The sequence below is a fragment of the Biomphalaria glabrata genome, chromosome 9 (assembly GCF_947242115.1).
Source record: "Biomphalaria glabrata chromosome 9, xgBioGlab47.1, whole genome shotgun sequence".
NCBI lineage: Eukaryota > Metazoa > Mollusca > Gastropoda > Planorbidae > Biomphalaria > Biomphalaria glabrata.
The window spans coordinates 5,856,519-5,878,709 of NC_074719.1; the positions used below are offsets into that span (position 1 = coordinate 5,856,519).

Here is a 22,191-nt window from a genome sequence, read left to right on the forward strand (position 1 = left end):
ACTTACTGTTTCCTATGTTACATAAGCTTTTAGATCAATAGTTCTCAATTTATTAACATTGAGGCTCACCTAAACCCTTGATTTGCCCCCTCCGCCATCGTTTCTGAGCTTCAGGAATACATTCTCCTGGCGTGTACAATGCATTATTTTGTTCCTTATAAGAAAAGCGCAGTTCAAATACAGTGAAATTAAGAAGAGAAGGGATTTGCTGATAATGAAGTGTGAGAGACATTCAATGAATGCGAGAGCATGAACATTTGTCAAAGGATTGAATGTCGTATATTCTGCTTTGTGTTCAGCTAGACCTCTTGTAGCGGACCTGTTTCGTACACGCAAAAGACGCCAACACAGCGATGCTACGTATTTTGGAAAAAGTCTGCCATTTTGAAGTAGACTCTAGAATCATCTTCTTTTTTGAAGCAAGGTCTGTATAGGATAAGATAAGATAAAAATTGGCAAAGCACATTTTGTATTGGATCTTTGTTATATATGCCTCTCACGAAAACAGTCTCCATGGCCCTATGTAGATAATTGAATGACGTAACTTGATTAAACATTTTAATTTTTTAAATATTGGTCAAATGCCTTTATTTCTTCATTGATACTCGGATACGGATTTATAAATACGATACTCAAGCAATCGATATTTTTCGTCCATTAACAAAATAAGACCGCCTTCGGATCCAAATGTCAGCATCTCGCGCCACCCTACGAAGGTGCATATCTATACAAAAAAAACATGAAACTTAATAATAATTTTAAATATGTTTGAGGAAATGTGTCTGACAAGGTGCATTTTACATAACAGATACACTATAAGGGCAAAGGAATCCTAGAATAAAATACTCCAAGAGAGTATGAGATAAGGTGTATGGTTGTCATTACTTCGGTCAAGGAGGGAGGAAGGTAGAGAAGTTTTCCAGACGTAGGATATTGATCAGACACTTGGGTCATGCACTGGGGGGCGTGGAAGGGACGTGAGTGGTCTTAAGGCGATTAGGGCTTAGGGTGTAGCATCAGAGAGAGATAAGGAGAGGCACAGAGAGAGAAGAGAGGGAGAGACAACGCATAATGAGAGCTAGTCAAAAGATTAGGCGACAATGTTAGAAAGGAAGATTGGAGAGAGAGAGACAGATGAACGCGATATAATGAAGCAGGATACTAAACAACTGATCATGAAAAAATATATATATATGACATTTCGATCTGCCTAACCTATCGTTTGGGCAGGGGCGGACTGGCTATATGGGCGTTCGGGCAAATGCCCGGTGGGCCGGTACCCAATCGTGCCGGTAGGACCACCTGAAGGGCCTCAAGGATGTCATTATGACTAATATGACACGTATTAAATTGAGGTTCTATAATAGTATTTTATAAAAGTGACTTATGAGCGTCGTGTTCAAAAAATCTTTTACAGTGTAATACTAATTTAAGCTAACACATTTTTCCGAAATAATATAATAGCCTACACCCTTAGACAAGAGGCTCGGTGGCTGAGTGGTAAAGCGCTTGGCTTCCGAATCCTAGTGATACTGTGGTTTTTAATTTCAGGATCCACCTAGCTCTAATGGTTACCCGACATTGGTTGGAGGGTGGGGGGAGTTAGGGCAGTTGATCTATATTATCTTATCTTATATCATTATGGGCAGGATTGCAAAGAAATGCCCGGGCCGATTTTGACACCCAGTCCGCCCCTGCGTTTTGGGATTGGGTAAATTTAAAGAATGACCAGACGAGAAATGACTTTCTAAAGTTCAAAATGCAGTGAAAAGTCTGGAGCCGCAACACGTCAAACTGGTGATGGTGGGGGAGGGGGGGGGGCTTACAGTGCAGGGGCGGATTGCCCAAATGAGCGTTCAGGAAAAATGCTCGGTGGGCCTAACACAATTGGCCGGTGAGGCTGCAGCGGAATAGGTTACTTTGAATGAAAGTAAGAAGCTATTTTATAGTATATTCCTATATCGTGATTGACCTCCGTCTCGCTTTTTGTACAAGATATTTTACAGACTAGACGGTGTAATACTAACCTGTGAGGACAGGTACGAATGATGCATATCATATGGAAATCTATTTGTGGGTCGGATTTTGACACCCACCCCGTCCTGTTACAGTTATCTTATTGCGTCATTGTTTGTTGTTGTTTTGTGAACACTACTAGTCCGGAAGTGACGAAATGAAATGAGACCTTGTTCACTTCTTACACGTAGTTGTCTATATTAATTCATTCTTATGTTTCTTAGTTTACACCGCGCCCCCAGATCCACCCAAAGGGAGGAAAGGGGGCGCGAACGTGATTTTTCTTTTCTGCAGTGGAACGTCACAAGAAAAAGTTTGAGAAACACGGATTTATCTATAAAAACTGGTGTTATGAAAAATGTTTGTAAAATGTTTTTGTAAAATGTTTGTAAAATGTTTTTGTAAAATGTTTGTAAAATGTTTTACATGTTTCGGATGTTCCTTCAGAGTTGAAGATAGTTTACTTCCTAGTCCAAACCTCCCGCAGGACGACGGGAGATGGGAGCGGGCAGGATTTGAACCCTCGACCATCTATAAATCCGAACGACAGTCCAGCGAGCAAACCGCACGACCAGGCAGCCATCCGTGAGTTATTCAAACGACGACAATTGGGCCTCACGAAGGCCTGCTGACCGTAGTCAGAAAACGCAATCTCAAACAATATGGCCATAACACCAGGTCGTCAGGGCTTGCAAAGACCTTCCTGCTGGAAACAGTACCAGGGAAAAGAAAAAGAGGAAGACATAGAAAAAAAATTATAGCTTTTATATAGCGCTACTTTCATGCTTGTAGCATGCTCAGAGCGCTATGATCCAATCTAATTTGAGGACCAGTTGAGGGGAGGAGGTATCTGGGAGAAGATTTTCCGTGCTGCCTTTAGGCGCTCAGTAAACACAACTCTGCTCGAGTCGGGTGTCGAGCCTCGAGCCGCCTTCATAGGTAGCCAAGCCAGGCAAGCGTTCAAGCGATGGGAAGATCACATCAAAGAATGGACTAGCCTGTCATTGAAAGAGATTCTAGTCAATTCAAAAGACAGAGAGGAATGTGGAGAAACGGTCGTAAGATCATAAGTGGTGACCAAAACTGTACAGCAGACTGAGGAAAAGGTATAGAAGCCACCCCTAGTTTGCTATAGTATAATTAAAGAGAGGAGGAGAAGGAAACTCTGTGTTACTGTTAACGTAGTTAGGGACGCTTTGAGCAGAGCTGAGCATGTGTAGACATCACTTACCTATCAATGAATGAGCTGAAGTTATGCAGATCAATAGTAGTGCTAATCGAATCTGGTGACCTCCCCTGGGAAACAAAGCGGACATGACGAATACAGCTTCATGTCTTGTCATTTGAGGTGGACATTCTAATGGACATCATCTGGGCACTGTTGGGGAAACAAAATTTAGGGGGAGAAAGAATCATTAATACTAACGAACTAGGTAAAGTATAGATCACATCATTTAATTACACAAATCGATTCTATTTGACAGTTTTTAGTTATACAAAAAGTATTGATTACATTATCTTACAATAGTCGATTATATTTGACAGTGATACTTGTGCCGAGTATAAAATAGGACTTATTAAAAGCATTAGGGTTATTTAAAGAAATTTTTACAAGTCAAATAAGAACATAAAACTAAAATGTTATTTAGCCTTGGTTAGGCCAATCATAGAATAAGCATTCTCTTTTTGGGACCCCTCAACTCAAGAAAACATTAAGAAACTGGAACAGATACAAAATAGAGCAGTTAGATTCATAACAAAAGAATATTCACATTTGACTAGAGCAGGGGTGGGCAAATTACGGCCCGCGGGCCACATGCGGCCCGCCGAGGTGTTTTATGCGGCCCGCCGACACCTACAGAAATCAGGTCTGCCCACAATATATAGATATAAAAATGCAAATATTTTAAAAAAATATCTATATAAATTATTGAAACTGTCTCGTTATAAAAAGTTTTAAGTAAACGAAGATTATGCTTATTGGCTACACATCAATACACTCAATTCAAGACACAATGTCTGAGTGTTGGGTAGGCTTTCAACAAGATGGCTAGTGTAACAACTGATGGAGCTCGATTTTTTGACTGAGAACCATAAACTTGAAACAGGAAAGTTTGCACAAAGCTGCATATAATTTAAATATTAAATAGGTAAAGCAGTTTTGTGAATTAAATTTACTAGATCTAGGCGAGTTAACCATGGGTAGTTCATATTTATGACTAAATAATCCAATGTATCCGCTGGCTTAGCATGGGCAAGGCAAAGGAGAAGAATATAAAATCGCAAGGATGAAATTATGTTACTGGAAGGACATTGACTGTGACGTTGTTAACAATATTTCTAATGAAATTTTAAAAAATCGTAATACAGTGTATATATGAATTAAAAGACATTCTACACAGCAAGCACATCTTTCTAAGATATATATATATATATATATATATATATATATATATATATATATATATATATATATATATATATATATATATATAGTTAGATAGATAGATAGATAGATAGAGATAGAGATAGAGATAGATGTAGATATAGATATAGGTATAGATAGATAGATATTACCAAACTTTTTTAATGCGGCCCTCGATACCAAAATGTTGCCCACCCCTGGACTAGAGTAACACCTAGAGTAACACCTTTATTAAAATCATTGAATTTAGAAAGCCTTCAGGACAGAAGACTCAAAAGTAAAGTGGCAATTATACATAAAACACTGAACCACAATCTTCAAATACAAAATTTAATAAAATACAAAAGATAAAGACACATTCCTTATTCCATATGCTAGGACGAATTTGTACAAATACTCTTTCTTTCCTAGTGCTATTAGAGCATTAAATGGGTTGCCTGAATCAGCCAGGAAAACCAACGACTTGACAGAGTTTAAGTCACTGATTGCAATGTATGACTAGATTGACCTAGGGACATGCGTAGGACGTAATCATCTTCCTATTTGAAGTAACGTCTGTACTTTATAAGATAAGACTGTTACGAACACACGTATGGATTTAAAATGGTTAGAACAAGTAGATTTGAAGTAGTTGAGAGACCAATGAAAGATATTGAAGCTCATTTAGCATCACGTGACGTTATTTGTATTTTGTGTATTTCATCACTGACATAGATAAACCTTGTAGATATGTGTAATAAATAGCAGTGTTATTTTTGCTCATTATAGAGGATTTCAAGGTTGTATTCAAATTTGTGTGTCAGTTATGTCTACAGAACAGAGTAGATTGGATTAGCTGTTTGGTGCTACATTTAGAGTAGATTGGATTAGCTGTTTGGTGCTACATTTAGAGTAGGTTGGATTAGCTGTTTGGTGATACATGTAGAGTAGGTTGGATTAGCTGTTTGGTGCTACATTTAGAGTAGGTTGGATTAGCTGTTTGGTGCTACATTTAGAGTAGGTTGGATTAGCTGTTTGGTGCTACATTTAGAGTAGGTTGGATTAGCTGTTTGGTGCTACATTTAGAGTAGGTTGGATTAGCTGTTTGGTGCTACATTTAGAGTAGGTTGGATTAGCTGTTTGGTGCTACATTTAGAGTAGGTTGGATTAGCTGTTTGGTGCTACATTTAGAGTAGGTTGGATTAGCTGTTTGGTGCTACATTTAGAGTAGGTTGGATTAGCTGTTTGGTGCTACATTTAGAGTAGGTTGGATTAGCTGTTTGGTGCTACATGTAGAGTAGGTTGGATTAGCTGTTTGGTGCTACATTTAGAGTAGGTTGGATTAGCTGTTTGGTGCTACATTTAGAGTAGGTTGGATTAGCTGTTTGGTGATACATGTAGAGTAGGTTGGATTAGCTGTTTGGTGCTACATTTAGAGTAGGTTGGATTAGCTGTTTGGTGCTACATGTAGAGTAGGTTGGATTAGCTGTTTGGTGATACATGTAGAGTAGGTTGGATTAGCTGTTTGGTGATACATGTAGAGTAGGTTGGATTAGCTGTTTGGTGATACATTTAAACACACAGTACACACCCACCAACAGATACATAAATAAAACCTAGCATAACAGTTTCAAATTTAGCTCATTTGCAATTTAACCACTTTAGTTAAAATCAGTTTAAACACGTTTCCCGCGCTTTTTCAAATGACGTTTGGTCATTTCTGTTTCGATAACAACAACGGACTGATGAGTGTTGATAATAAAATTAAATCATGTTCATATGGTAACTTCCTGTTCATATGGTAACTTCCTGTTCATATGGTAACTTCCTGTTCATATGGTAACTTCCTGTTCATATGATAACTTCCTGTTCATATGATAACTTCATGTTCGTATGATAACTGCTTCCTATACACTTAAACAACTTATCCGAACAATATCTACATATATATTGAGTTAACAGATTTGATTATATATTTGTCTCAATGATTAGAAATATATTCTGTTGAATCTGCTTGTAGAAATTCTTATATCAGGTCACATTCTGCCCATTTCTAATTGTCTGATTATACGTTGTTTTTTTTTGTTTTTTGTTTTCTTTTATAAACAGCGATACAAAGTTTTTTAAGGGAACAATGATATAAATAAATAATGCATTGCGTGTCATGGTGCAATATAATATGAATGAAACACAAATCAGCTAATGGAAACGCAGGATCTCTATGTAAATCAGAGAAATAAGATGCACTATCTACTTCACCATACGATTAGAAGCACATGTAACCATGCATGCAATCCTTAAGACTAACGGTCCATCGGCGGTTTTAAGTTAACCCTTGAAGACTTGCTGTCCAAGGGGCTTGAGATGAACAGTTAAATTAGGGTGACATTTGGACAACGATATAAACTTTCCCAGAAAAATAACAAGTACGGCTTAGATCTCGGAAGACTTAACGTTCTGTACAGATAGACCCTACCATCAAGCCATGATATGATCAATTGACCTATATTTCATCTTTGCACTGAGCCCCCAGAGACAAAACAGAACAATAAACATTGATTATTATTGACGCCCTAAAAAGAAATGAATGTATCAGTATTAAATTAGATCTGAACTGGAGACCATTAGTTTGACACAGAGAAGAATTATTACTCAGACACATTGTAACAAATACTTTAAACAAAATTTAAAGCCAGTGCTGTGTGCAAGTGAGCGTTCTAGATTAAAGCGTGAGTAGAAGCCAGGGCCTAGATATTGCAGGTGTTAGAAGCATGTTGACCCAGGTAGTCTACTTAAAGGTTAAAATGCGCATTGAAGACTTTCATAGAGAAAGTTTTTATAAGATAAATCTTGACATGAAATTAAATGCCAGCTTTATACAATCTACATTTTAATATAGTCTAAGGAATTGTTTATACAATCTAAATGTTATTTTATTATTATTATTGATGTTAAAAAAGAGTGTCTGGTTCAATGTCTATTTACGTCAATCTCGAGTCTAGTCATTCTTGTACATTAGAAATGGCACTTATTGAAACTGTCACAAAGATAAAAGCACATTTCTTATTCTATATGATAGAACAAATGCTCTTTTTTTCACTAGTGCTATAAGAGCATATACGAAAAATGATCGGCTCATCTGCCACCAAAGAAAAAGTCACCTTGACCTGCAATGTTTGTGTACGGAAGTGTCTCTCCCAAAATAGGGCTCCACAGTCATATGAAAAAGTGTTCGAGATGAACCATAGTCGTTCTACGACTGAAGGAGGCCGATAATAATATCAGAGCATGGAATGAAATGCTTGAATAAGCCAAACAAACCAAGGACTTATCAGATTTTGAGTCTCTAATTAAACAGCACGAATCGATTTTAACAAATGGACACACATAAGATGCAATTATTTTCTGTTTCGAAGAAATGTCTTTAATTTATAAAACATAAACTAACCAATGGCACGACCAAAAATTAGACTCTCGACTTCCGAAAAGACTTTTATATGGGGATCTGTTGGTGTTTTTTAAAGCGTTCACAGGGTGCAAAGATACTTACAAGAGCTCCATCAAGGAATGCGACAACCAAGCCGGGAAACGGCGGAGCGCTGTGAGTGTCGGCAAAGAGGAAAGCCCGCGGACACGAAACGAGGACAAATGCAGGCGCGTCTCACGTCCGCGAGTCCGGAGTGCCCGAAGCACTGGAGATGACAGTGTCAACGTGGACACAAGTTAGAAGCCGGTGAAATGGAGCTCTTGTGATTTTTAGCTGGCCTAGAGCTTCAAGAGGTCTAACTCTAACTGAAAGTTTTAAACGGTAACATTGCAATAGACCCGGGGTCGGCAACCTGCGGCTCGCGAGCCACATGCGGCTCTTTGGCTGTGAAGCTGCGGCTCTTTAGTTCCATACGCAAATATTAATTATTTTAACGAAACATTAAAAAAAATAGTTCTGAAATGTTTAACTAGTATTAGGCACCGATTCTATTTCTCAGCCTCTTGTACTCGCTTTTCACCACACCCCTTCCGCGTGACACGAGTCGTCACTGTCGTCAGTCCGTTGGAAGCTCTCGACTGACTTAGTCGTTGGATGTTTTTATGTAGGTTTTAATTCTCTTTCGACGCAAGACAAAGTGGCATTTTCACCACACGCTATGGCTGTGACGTATAGTGTGGTGTTTTAAGTAAATGAGTTAGAAGCGATTATCTTCTCAAAGTTAGAAGCAATCTACGAGTAACGCTAATCTGGTAGACTAGAAATTGCACAAAAAGAAACCCATTTACAGATGGTATGTCAAGACTGCTTCCTGCATGCATCTGAAGAACTGCTTCGTGATTTTAAAAACTAACCATAAATCTTAAAAAAAAAGATTTGCCACTATTCGCTAAAACAGTGAGAGATAGAAAAGCTAAAATGTTTTCAAATGTAACATATTTGCAGGTGGAAGATATTCAGCTTTCTTCTGTCTTATCACTTGTTGTGGATGAGTCTTGCGGAATATACACAAGGTGCAAGGTGCCCTTTTTGTCAGGATTATATCTTCCCAAGCTCCAAAAGAATTACTTCTAGGATTACTACCATTCTCATTACAAACTAAAGGGAAAGATAGAGCGAACGCCGTGCAAGAATACCTTGAAGACAATAAGATCGATTTAAATAAAATCATTTCAAAAGCAACTTATGGAGCCAGAAATAGGACAGGAAAAAAAAAAGGGACAACAATGATTCTTCGAAGCAAACTAAACCATGGAATTCTTACATTTCACTACATAATACACCAAGTAGCGCTTTGTGCCCAAAACAATTCCAACCGAAATAGTTAAGGTCATAAATTTGGTAATCAAGATTGTTAACAGCATCTTGTCAAAAGCATCCTACCATCGTCAGTTTAAAGACTTTTTAAATGAAATGGAGACCTTTTTTTTTTCAAAATAAAGTGCGATGGCTTTCCAAAGGTTGAAACGTTTCGCTTTGTGCTTGAATGAAATGCATACATTCCTAAATGATAACGGCATAAATCCCCCTGAATTAGAGAACGGGAAATAGTGGCAAAAAGTTTACTTTATGGTGGATATAACAGAGAAGTTCAATAAGCTGAATCTAAAACATTGCCTATGTTTTGGTAGTAGAATTGGTTTGTTTTGAAGAAAAATTTATTCTTTTTACAGAAGATATTCAGAGCGGTAAGTTACTTCATGTTCAATGTCTAAAGCAGTATCGCTATAAAAATCAGTGCAACTTTTGACACGAATTACTTCAGCACAGTTATAAAATAATCAAAGATGAATTTCTTGACAGACTTGAGCAGTTCAAAACCAACAAAACTATTCTAGCATTCCTGGTACAGCATCTCAACACAAATATTCACGAAATCTACACAAAGGTGTATGGAATTGATGCTGGATCTAATGCAATTGCTCGATTTAAAAAGTAAAGCTTTGTAGGGTAGGAAATTTACAGAGTTAAAAAGCAGAGTTAAAAAGCAAGTTGGAAGTGTTGGAGGTCCAGAAATGTATGTACGTAACGCAACAAAAGTGGACAGCTTTAAAAGGAATGCCGCGAGTTGATTCTGTGCATGGAATAATCTTCCAGATTTCTATAAAGTGTGGTGAAGAAGTTGGCGTTTGGAATGCTGACTATCTTTGGATCGACATATTCGTGCGAGCAAGCATTCTCTTGCAGGAATATTATTAAAAGAAAAGTATGAAGCCAAATAATAAATGAAAATTTAGAGTCGTGTTTCAAACTAAAAACAAGTTATTAGCTAAATTGATCCAAACTTTCTAAAACCTTTGCAAAGCCATCGCTCCCATTGCATTTATTTGCTCAATTGTTTGTTATTGAAGAATAAATAGTGTGAGTACTATTTATAGTTGGCAGGCGAGAAAAAACTTTTGTGGCTCTTTAAAAACTTTTAAATTTTGTAATTTTGTATTTTTTGGCTCTTCCGACTCATAAGGTTGCCGACCCCTGCAATAGACCAAACCAATCCGTGATTGATTGTGATCGGCTTTTCGAATGGGAGGCAGGACTTCCTTCAAATTCATAGGAGATGAGATTGTGCTAATTTTAACAACGAAGATTATGTAAATATATTAATATATATATAAATAATACATTAACTGACAAACATTTTTGACAACATTCAGGAGACAGATGGAAGAAGATGTTAAGATGTCTGCTCAAATTTTTAGTTTTCACACCAACTGTATAAAGAATACATGTTTCAAGATATAGACTCACCCCTGTGTTACTTTTCATTTAATGGCCAGACTTTTTACGCAAGTGTGGGCATAAAAACTCCATACAACTTTGCACTCATAAATCAACAAACATAACAAATCATAACACAGTGTATCGAGTCCCGTCAAGTAAGGATAAGATCTACGGCCCTACATTTTATACCTCGACCTGAACCACCAGAGACAACAAACAAAACAAAATATCGATTCTGTCCGCGTGAGTGGTTTGCGCATGCTAGTATAGCACGTTACGGGACGGTATCGATTCCTGGTGCGTGACTGGCATGGCCCAGGCCGGTACAACAGAGTCACGTGGTGAATCATCTTTACCTCGCCCCGTTACACCGTTAGTAACCCCCCCCCCACCCCGCACCGCCGTCTCTTTCAGTTTTGTCATGTCCAGGTATAGACCCCCCCCCCACTCCACACACACACTTTCTTCTTCTCTCCCTCTTTCATCTTGATAAAGTAATTAATGAAAGTATTAATTATTTAGAATCACCTGCAGTCTTAGAGTGTGTCTGACAATCCCCCCCCCCAACCAATTGAAGCACGCAGACACACACACACAGTTTGATCTCTATCAAATGTACTTCAGACACGAGACCAAAGAACACCAATCATTTATTTTCAACTTACTATAGCGACAGTACAGATACATAGACAAATGAAAGCGCATTTTTTTTTATTCCACAAGCATTCGTCCATATATACATATATCATCTATGTATGTATTGCATTTTTTTACCCTTACTACCGTGACAGGTTATAACTGATTCTACTTCTAGGATTCGCTGTTTCTCGAAATAACAATAGCAGTCTATTTTTTTAACCTAGAAAAAGGTAAAAAGGAATTGAGAATAAAAAAACTTAATATAAAACAATACTTTAAAAACATAGCTTATTTAAGGAGAAGAACCGCAAATCACTGTCATATATATAAATACTACAAGATTTAAGTCTCTTTTTCGATATACAGCGAAATAATTAATTACCATTAATTGATTAACTAATTAAGTTGTTTTTTTTTTTTTTATGAATTAGAGTATTGTCATCAACTTTCAATATTTGAGTAAAATTCCATCTGAATTCGAGATTGGGAAATGGGAGAAAAAACGTGAACAAATGTGTACCAGACGGACATACGGACAGACGGACTGAGCTAATATAAGCTTTGTAAAAACAAGATATGTGTTTATCTTCATCTTCAGACTCCATTTGACCGAGAACTTGAACTCAAATTCATTTTCCCAAAAGCTCTGTAAATAAAATCATGCTGTGGTAGGCACTTCAAGCATGTTACCACACAGGTCAAGGGCTTCCCTGTCCAGACCAAGATCAGCAAGTCTGGGTCAGTCGACAAGAATATGAGACACGGTTTCCTACTTCTCCCCGAAACGTTGATTAAATTTTCAAATTCCTCAAATGGCCATAACAACGAAATGTGACATACTACAATACATAGGTACAAACACATGAGCGATAACTGATTATAATCTGGGATCTCTCTCTCTCTCTCTATATATATATATATATATATATATATATATATATATATATATATATATATATATATTCTTTTCCAGTATGGACAGTATAAAGCAGCGGTTCTCAACCTTTTATGCTCGGCGACCCCTTTTTACAATCCCCCTATCTGCCGCGACCCTCCCCCCCCACACACACACACATACAACAATAGAAGAATAGACAACAATCCATATTTTCGATGGTCTTAGGCGACCCCTGGCAAATTGTCAATCGACCCCCAAGGGGGTTGCGACCAACAGGTTGAGAACCCCTGGTATAGAGGGACTTCTTATGGTCCGACAGTTACGCTGGGCAGGGCACGTATCCCGTATGGGAGACGAACGTATGCCAAAAGCAGTCTTTTTTTTTTTTTTTTGAAGAGCTAAAAGGTGTTCGGCGTAACAGAGGTGTCCCACAGAAACACTTTAAAGACCAGCTTAGGCGCCAACTTGCCTTAGTCGACATAGAAGAGAGCACCTGGTTGCATGCGGCCTCAGAACGAGGCAGCTGGAGGTCGCTCACAAAGGCCGCGGCATACGCATTTGAGACCAAAAGAAAATCCGCTGCCGAGGACAAACGCAGACGACGAAAAGAAAATCTCAATCGACCACCTGCGGCGGACAATGGTTATGTTTGCCCTGGATGTGGCAAAATATGTAGGTCACAGCTGGGGCTGCGCAGACAAGGGAAATACTGCATTCCTCACTAATCTTCAGACTCGAAGACAAGCCTTATTATTAAAAGAATGGAAAGCATAAACGTCCAGCATTTCTCAATTTATGTTTATGTTTTTAAATACAAACAAATATACATTTATCAATGTGTAATCTAATTATTAACCCTTAAAGTGCTGAACTGTTTTACAATGAGTGCAAACACAAGTCTGATGTTTAGAGGCTAAACTACTACACGCGTTTTTAAGGGTTAAAGACTCGCATTCACACACACACACACGCACACGCACACACACACGACAAGAAAGCGACCGAAAGTTTCCATTAAACACACAACGAGAAAACGGTTTGCGTCTTAAATGACCTAAGAAGTAGCCAGGCCAGATGGACACCAAAGATCCAGTCCCCCCCCCCCCCCCCACAAACGTGATGACCATGGGGCTAGCCAGACAAATTACTTGGGGATCAATAGAGCAAACGGGGATCCACGATTAGGAGCTTGGGGGACAGAGAGAGAGTGTGACCATGTTTTCTGGGTGGAACTTAGCCTCTGGCCTCACAACAAAGAGCGGAAGTGACTAATGCAGACTATACCGGCTTATATGCACAGGGTAAAAAAAAAAAAAGTAAAGTTCCCCCTTTCAGACCTTGGGGTCTATAGGGCAGATGATGTAAAGGTCATCTGTTTCTGTGGCCTACGGTTAACAACGGTGTCATGTGGCCAGCACAACGACCAACCGCCTTTACTTTTCCCTAACTTATGTCAGGTACCCATTAGAGCTGGGTGGACTCAGAGGCACCCGAAGATCCTGAAATTAAAAATCTTCACCAGGATTCGAACCCCGGTCCCCGGCTAGGAAGCCAAGCGCTTTACCGCTCATCCAACGCGCCTCCATACACAGGATAGACTCGTCTAAATTTACCATTCTGTTTACAATGTCGAAAGACAGGGAGAGATCTTATGAATGTTGACAAAGAATTCTTTATGATAATACAAGTCAAGAAGGCTTAAGAAAGTTGAAGTCAACTAAGGGCTAAGTGGATAGCTGCTTATGTAATATTTTGCCAGCAATAGATAATGGACCTCATTCACAAATCGTAAACAAACAACATTTAGTCACGTGATCTTATTGATAAACCAACGGGAAAAACGGTCACGTGACAACCATCATGAATTAAACATGAGATCGTAAATTATATAGAAGAGATAGAGCACCACGTGGCTAAATGTTGTTTGTTTACGATTGGTGAATGAGGTCCATTGCTTGCTTGAAGAGTTACCAGGCTATATTTGCCTTTACATTTTCGGGTGAATGTTAGTGCAAACACTGGAGTTCGTACCAGCAGTCATAGAATCTACATAATTATGACTGACCAACAGTTACAGAAGGCCTGAACACTGACTTGCAACGTCACAACCTGTGGGCTGCGAAACCAAAAGCTCGTTGCCATGTCGTACAGACCTATGACGTGGCACAAGACAGACAGGAATAGAGAAATACGGTCAACAGTGCCAAAACTGTTCAACAGACAAAGGAAAAGTTGAAGAAGGCGAATTGAGTAAAGGTACATGGTACAATCTGGAGTTTAGTTCAAGAATTGTTTGTTTGTATTTTAGAACCACAAATCAGCAAGTCATGACAGGCAGAGTATCAAGTTTTAAATCAATTTTTTGCTTTCTCTCTTTATTATATATTTACCTCGTGCTGAAATAGCGAAGCTGAACGAGTTGCTATCACGAAGAAAAACATATAGACCATTTACAACCCAGATTTAACACAAGCATACTACCCAGGTCTTACACTATAATACAACCCAGATCTTAGACAATTATACAACCCAGATGTTACACAATTATATAACCCAGATCTTACACAACCATGCATTGATGTTATCCAACAAAAAGAGGAACGCCCCTTCAAAAATAATGACATTTACTCAGAAGCTATTATTGTACGCGAGAGACAGTCTCCATTATTAGATAGTTTTAAACATACCATATAGCTCGAGATATGGATTGCCCTGACAGGGCCCCACCCCGCATTAAAATAAAACAACAACAACTCAAAACATGTTTTAAAATAGCATTACTATTTGACACAATAACAAAGAGATTTTAAAAAGAGAGGAAAGAGAAGGGATGAGCAGAGGAGAAGATAGAGGAGAGAAAAAAAAAGGGAGAAGACAGAGGGAGGAGAAAACAGCTAGAGGAGAGAAAGAGAATATAAGAGAGAAAGATAGAGAGGAGATAAACAAAGGAGAGAGGAGAGGAGGGAGGGAAGACAGAGGGAGGAGAAAACAGCTAGAGGAGAGAAATGAGAATATAAGAGAGAAAGATAAAGAGGAGAGAAACAAAAGAGGGAGGAGAAAACAGCTAGAGGAGAGAAAGAGACACGGAGAGGGGGAGAGAGAAGAGAGAGAGAGAGGAGATGAGCGAGGAGAGAAAGACGAGAATAAAATGAGGGAAGAAAGAGGGAGAATAAAATAGAGAGGAGTGAATGAGAGAGAGTATGGAAAGAGAGAACGAGAAACCATTACAGCAGAGATACTGTATTGCTTTGTTATAGTGAGTCAATAGTGAGTGCACTCAAAGACAGAACGTGTGCGGACCTCTAGTATTTTGTTTAATCCTAGACCTGACTCCATTATGTTATATTCTTTTGTTCTCCTTTTTAAACATGTTGACTGAATTATTCAGGGATGTTGTTCCGTAGAATCCCTGGTGAACGAATGTAATACGTTGATAACGCCAGCTCTTTTTCTATTACATAACTGTATAATTCAGAACTGAAGGTATCACGCAGTCTAGGGGGTAGGGAGGACAGTGGGCAAGCAAGGGACAGAACCCGACGAATGAGTATGAACACATTGAAATATAATGTATTGAAAGGTCTAATAATTTGAACAAAAAAATACATATACAAACATTCTTCACTTCTCTATTTCTGTCCATATACAAACATTCTTCACTTCTCTATTTCTGTCCACATACAAACATTCTTCACTTCTCTATTTCTGTCCATATACAAACATTCTTCACTTCTCTATTTCTGTCCATATACAAACATTCTTCACTTCTCTATTTTTGTCCATATACAAACATCCTTCACTTCTCTATTTCTGTCCATATACAAACATTCTTCACTTCTCTATTTCTGTCCGTATACAAACATCCTTCACTTCTCTATTTCTGTCCATATACAAACATTCTCCACTTCTCTATTTCTGTCCATATACAAACATTCTTCACTTCTCTATTCATGTCCATATACAAACATTCTTCACTTCTCTATTCATGTCCATATACAAACATTCTTCACTTCTCTATTTCTGTCCATATACAAACATTCTCCACTTCTCTATTTCTGTCCATATACAAACATTCTTCACTTCTCTATTCATGTCCATATACAAACATTCTTCACTTCTCTATTTCTGTCCATATACAAACATTCTCCACTTCTCTATTTCTGTCCATATATAAACATTCTTCACTTCTCTATTCATGTCCATATACAAACATTCTTCACTTCTCTATTCATGTCCATATACAAACATTCTTCACTTCTCTATTCATGTCCATATACAAACATTCTTCACTTCTCTATTCATGTCCATATACAAACATTCTTCACTTCTCTATTCATGTCCATTTCTTTCTTGCCCTGTCTTACTGTGTATTACTAACGTCCTAGTTTCTCACCTCCGAGTTGTGCTTTCAAACGGAAACGTCTCGTGTTTAAAGACGTCCCTGAGTCCAGCTGAAAGTAAAGGCGGTTGGTCGTTGTGCTGGCCACAAGACAGGCTTGTTAACCGTCGGCAATACAAACAGAAAGCCTTTACTTCAACTGTCCCATTTATCAAATGGCCTGAAAGTGGTACACTTAACTTTTATAGGGCACACAAGAATAACAAGTGTTCCGGAAAAATTAAAATTGGAACCAGCACTGCACGTCCGTGTAAAGTGTCACGTGGAAACGTGGGGTCATGTAAGCTACATGCTTTACCGAGAGGCCAGAAGAAGGTAGTAGTCCCCGACCACCTGCTAAGAAAGAGAACAAACTGTGTGAAGTGCTTGATTAGGGTAATCACTGCGCAGTTCAGCTCAGATTTAGTAGCCTAATGGTTGTCTGAACCCAGCGACTTGATCAGGAGAACAAGGTAGAAGAAGAAGAACAGAAAATAGAACAAAAAGAGAAAGAAGAAGACAAAGAAGAACAGAAAATAGAACAAAAAGAGAAAGAAGAAGACAAAGAAAGAAGAAGACAAAGAAAGAAGAAGACAAAGAAAGAAGAAGACAAAGAAAGAAGAAGACAAAGAAGAAAAGAAAATAGAACAAAAAGAGAAAGAAGAAGACAAAGAAAGAAGAAGACAAAGAAGAAAAGAAAATAGAACAAAAAGAGAAAGAAGAAGACAAAGAAAGAAGAAGACAAAGAAGAACAGAAAATAGAACAAAAAGAGAAAGAAGAAGACAAAGAAAGAAGAAGACAAAGAAAGAAGAAGACAAAGAAGAAAAGAAAATAGAACAAAAAGAGAAAGAAGAAGACAAAGAAAGAAGAAGACAAAGAAGAAAAGAAAATAGAACAAAAAGAGAAAGAAGAAGACAAAGAAAGAAGAAGACAAAGAAGAACAGAAAATAGAACAAAAAGAGAAAGAAGAAGACAAAGAAAGAAGAAGACAAAGAAGAAAAGAAAATAGAACAAAAAGAGAAAAAAGAAGACAAAGAAAGAAGAAGACAAAGAAAGAAGAAGACAAAGAAGAAAAGAAAATAGAACAAAAAGAGAAAGAAAAAGAAAGAACCAAAAAAAAAAAAAAAAAAAAGAAGAAGACAAACTGTGTGTTCACTAACGCTTGTGTCACAATGTATATCCAATATCTAGGCGTGTCACAATAAGTACACATATGCATTTATGCCTGTTTGTTATGTGTGTTCGTCTACGTGTGAGGGTTTGTGGTATACTCGTCCAATTCTATCACTATCAAGTTCTCTGTGTGTGTGTGTGTGTGGTGGGGGGGGGGGGTCATTGTTGAACAATCGTCTTGTTATAGTTCCGATTTAATTACTCAGACAAGGGACATAACCGCGATACAGAGAAATGTCATCTTCTGTCAGACTACTAAGTCCTTGAAAAATGTATGGCCTGAAGTTAACAATGACATTTCAGTTGTCAGTAAACAATGGCAACATTATATCTTGTCTGTAAACACGACTGTCCCTGATCCAATGTTTGTATTGACTTCAATGTAGAGGTAAAACTAGGTCACGACGTTAGTCTGACTTGAAAAACGTAACACACCAGTTCACCTGTCATATAGTTTACAAAGGGGGATTACTTCAGATCATCACTGAATTATTTAGTCGGGCCTAATTAGTGTCTTAATTCATTCCAGTTGTCGTTCTTGGAGCAGAAATGATTCATTTACATTTAATACTATAATTAATGCTAATGGACAATTACCTTTCGCAATATAGGTTTAGAGTTAAAGCATCTGAGCTCTCAGAAAAATGTTAAGAATGTGATGATTCTGTAATAGGGATATTGTGTAATGCAGTCATTGTATGTCATAATCATGTCACTGTGTAGTGTGGTCCCTGTATGTAATGGGGTCGTCCATAAAATGGTAAAAAGTAGTAATGTCGTAATGCTGCTGGCGATACTGTTGTCCAGTTTAATTATATATCATACAGAGAGGAGACAGAGTGGGGATAAGTGTATGTGTGTTTGTGTGTGTGAGAGAGAGAGAGAATGAAAAGAGACATTTAATGAGAAATTACAGCAACACAAAAAGAGAGAATCTGTAAAATTGAAAGAAACAGACAGACAGATAGATAGACAGATAGACAGATAGATAGATAGATAGATAGATAGATAGATAGATAGATAGATAGATAGATAGATAGATAGATAGATAGATAGATAGATAGATAGATAGATAGATAGATAGATAGATAGATAGATAGATAGATAAATAGATTAAAACAATCCATAACTACTTTTAAAAAGCTAAGATTGTTATCTCAATTAACTTACCAATTAAAAATAAATGTGTTATACAATGAACAGACTATTCCACATAATAACAGTATTAGATGGCGTACAAACAATCAAGTTCTCAGTAATATTACACACACCAGAATGTTAGGTCTGCACTTCTCGTGAGACAGTAACAGCGAGCAAGTTGATACCAAGAATCAGACAAGTGAACCATTTCCTTCCAAAAATGACGCATGTCAAGGAGAGACGATACCGACTGTCAAAGTCAAGTCGATATCTGGTCACGCTCTAATTACTCCAGTCAAAAAACAACTTACTATATAGATCTAAAGTAGGACTGACACAAATAATTCAAATCGTGGCGTACGCTGAAGGGTGAAACTGGTAGGTCAAAGTGTGGGTGAGGGGGGTAGTCGGGGCGCGGGTCAAGGAGTCTAAGTGATAATGTGCGGATTGAAACAAAAAAAAAAGTATTTCCCCATGAAGTGCACTAGCACACTCCCACATATAAAGTTAAATATTATGACGTAGGAGTCGTGGTGGCTGAGCGGTAAAGCGCTTAGCGAATGAACCGGTGTCCTGGTTCGAATCCTGGTGAAGCCTGGGATTTTTTTTATTTTCTGGATCATTGGGCGTCTCTAATGGGTGCCTGAAATAAGTGTTGGAAAGCAAAGGCGATTGGTCGTTGTGCAGGCCACATGACACCCTCGTTAATTGCAGAAACAGTGGCCTTTACCTTATCTGCACTCTAGATGGCAAGGAATGAAAGGAGAACTTTACTTTTAATTGTGACGTAAAATTAAAGTTTGCACCCGTTTTTATGCCCGTTTTGTAATTGGTTGGCCTCCTTCGGTCGTAGAACGACGATGGAAAAACACTCGTAAAGCACTCTTTTATGCGACTGCAGAGAAACTGCTTACTCCGGAGAAACCTTTCGTCCACACACAAAGCAGTGTGATGGATGTTTATCCTGTACTGAAGTCAACTGTAGATGTTTGTTAGATTTCAATCAATTACTCAGAAGGCGTTTGGGTTTCTTGTTCGGGTGTATTCAATGTAGTTAAACAACAGCACAAAGATAACACACATCTATTTCAACAAGTGAAAAGACGTGGTCAGCACTGATGAACAATGAATAATACGTTTAATCCACTAAAAGGCCACAGTCAAGAGTTTCTGTCAAATAAAACAATAAAACACGTCTTTACCCAAGAGAATCCTATCGCTAACTGATTTTCCAGTCTCTAACCCAAAATATCCCAAGCGTCACTAGTCCCGTTCAATATACGTCTTCTATGGTGCGTCGCTAACTAACTAATAATATAAACTAGGTGCGCAGTAAATGAGTAGAGGAACACCAGGCATTTTTTTGCGCGGCATTCTGTTCTTTCAGAGCTGATGCCATTGCTCTTTTGCTGTCCATAGCTTTCTATGTCACCACGTCTTTCCATATAGTGGGGTCTAGGGCTATGTCTTCCCAGTAGCCAACATCGATGTACGTAGTTTTGAAGTCCCGGTTTGGTTACATCCACTTTACCACAGGTACTTGTCGTTTTAGATATAGACACAGGCAGATTTTCAATAATTTCCATAATTTCATTTTTGCGCTGTTTTTTTTTTTTATTTCATTTAGGGCCACCAAATTCACTTCGTCCAGGGCCTCCAATTATCTAAGGCCGGCCCTGCTGTGATGGCTGCCTGGTCGTGCGGTTTGCGCGCTGGACTGTCGTTCGGATTTATCGACGGTCGAGGGTTCAAACCCTGCCCGCTCCCATCCCCCGTCGTCCTGCGGGAGGTTTGGACTAGGAAGTAAACTATCTTCAACTCTGAAGGAACATCCGAAACATGTAAAAGCAAAACAAAACAAACCCTTTGGCAGGTGCGAGTTCGTATTAATATTTATCTATTCCTCTTTTAACACAGTCAGCATACCTTCACAAGTTTTCTAGATGTAATATTGTCACTACTCATTACGTAGATCTAGACTAGTATCTCATCAATATCTTCATGATCGTAATGCATGAGTGTAACTCAGTTCAACCTATACACTTGACTAGAGAACTAGATAAAACTTACCTTGAATGGATTATATGTCTTCGGGTATTTCCGCATTCATTCAAGACAAATCTAGTCGGACAGTCTAGGTTTTTTTTTTCTGTGTTTTTCAGACTTAACATTTACGTGTCATTTAAAGATTGAGAACTGAACGAAACTTCTTGATGTGCCCAAAGGGCACTCCCAAAGTACACGTGTATGTCCAGTCACGCTCACAAGTCCGAGCCTTATCTAAGAGGTATTCAAACCAAGGACACGATCGCCCTTCCCACAACGGCCACTTAGGGTCCTTACCCCTCCCCTAAAAAAAAAAACTATAATACGACCATGTTTTATATAGAGAGAGATTGGACAAGGATCTTATCTTCTTATCTTATATAATACAGACGTTACTTCAAAAAAGAAGATGATTACGTCCTACGCGTCATGCATCTAGTCATGCATGTTAATCAATGACTTATATTCTGCCAAGTCACTGGTTTTCCTGGCTGGCTCAGGCAACCCATTCCATGCTCTAATAGCACTAGAGAATAAGGAGCATTAGTACAAATGTGTCCTACTACATGGCACAGAAAACATCAGTATATCTTTGTGTCTTTCTGAGTTTTTTATTAAATTTTGCTTTTTTTATTTGAAGATTATGGTTCAGTGTTTTATGTATAGTTACTACTTTACTTTTGAGTCTTGTATCCTGAAGGCTTTCTAGATTTATTGATTTTTGTAAAGGTATTACTCAGGTCAAATGTGAATATTCGCTGTTAAATAGTATCAAATGTTTCAAGACATTTGCCGATATAAAGTTTCTACTAGATGCTAGATTGTGTTGTATTAATATATTTTTAAAACAAAAAAGATAAAAAAAAGATTTCTTATAGTAGAGCTCATATAAAAATAAAAAATGGGCGTATATAAAGTGTTTGTCGGTCTAAATGTTTCTATGTCTAAATGTTTCTATGTCTAAATGTTTCTATGTCTATATGTTTCTATGTCTAAATGTTTCTATGTCTATATGTTTCGATGCCTATATGTTTCTATGTCTATATGTTTCTATGTCTATATGTTTCGATGCCTATATGTTTCGATGCCTATATGTTTCTATGTCTATATGTTTCTATGTCTATATGTTTCGATGCCTATATGTTTCTATGTCTAAATGTTTCTATGTCTATATGTTTCGATGCCTATATGTTTCGATGCCTATATGTTTCTATATCTATACGTTTCTATGTCTATATGTTTCTATGTCTATATGTTTCGATGCCTATATGTTTCTATATCTATATGT

General features: G+C 37.9%; 1 protein-coding gene across 4 annotated transcripts in view; it reads right to left on the reverse strand.

Moving 5' to 3' along the window:
* Window positions 1–22,191, reverse strand: part of LOC106077050 (roundabout homolog 1-like) — a 90,999-nt gene that overhangs the window by 39,937 nt on the left and 28,871 nt on the right. For 2 of the 4 annotated variants that reach the window (XM_056040314.1, XM_056040317.1), the window contains exon 2: window positions 3,248–3,394. In XM_056040314.1, coding sequence (XP_055896289.1) covers window positions 3,248–3,359 — 112 coding nt within the window. In that variant the 5' untranslated portion in view covers window positions 3,360–3,394. Of the gene's footprint in view, window positions 1–3,247; window positions 3,395–10,655; window positions 10,927–18,887; window positions 19,112–22,191 lie in introns of those variants that run through there. The other 2 variants (XM_056040316.1, XM_056040315.1) reach the window with 2 other exon arrangements.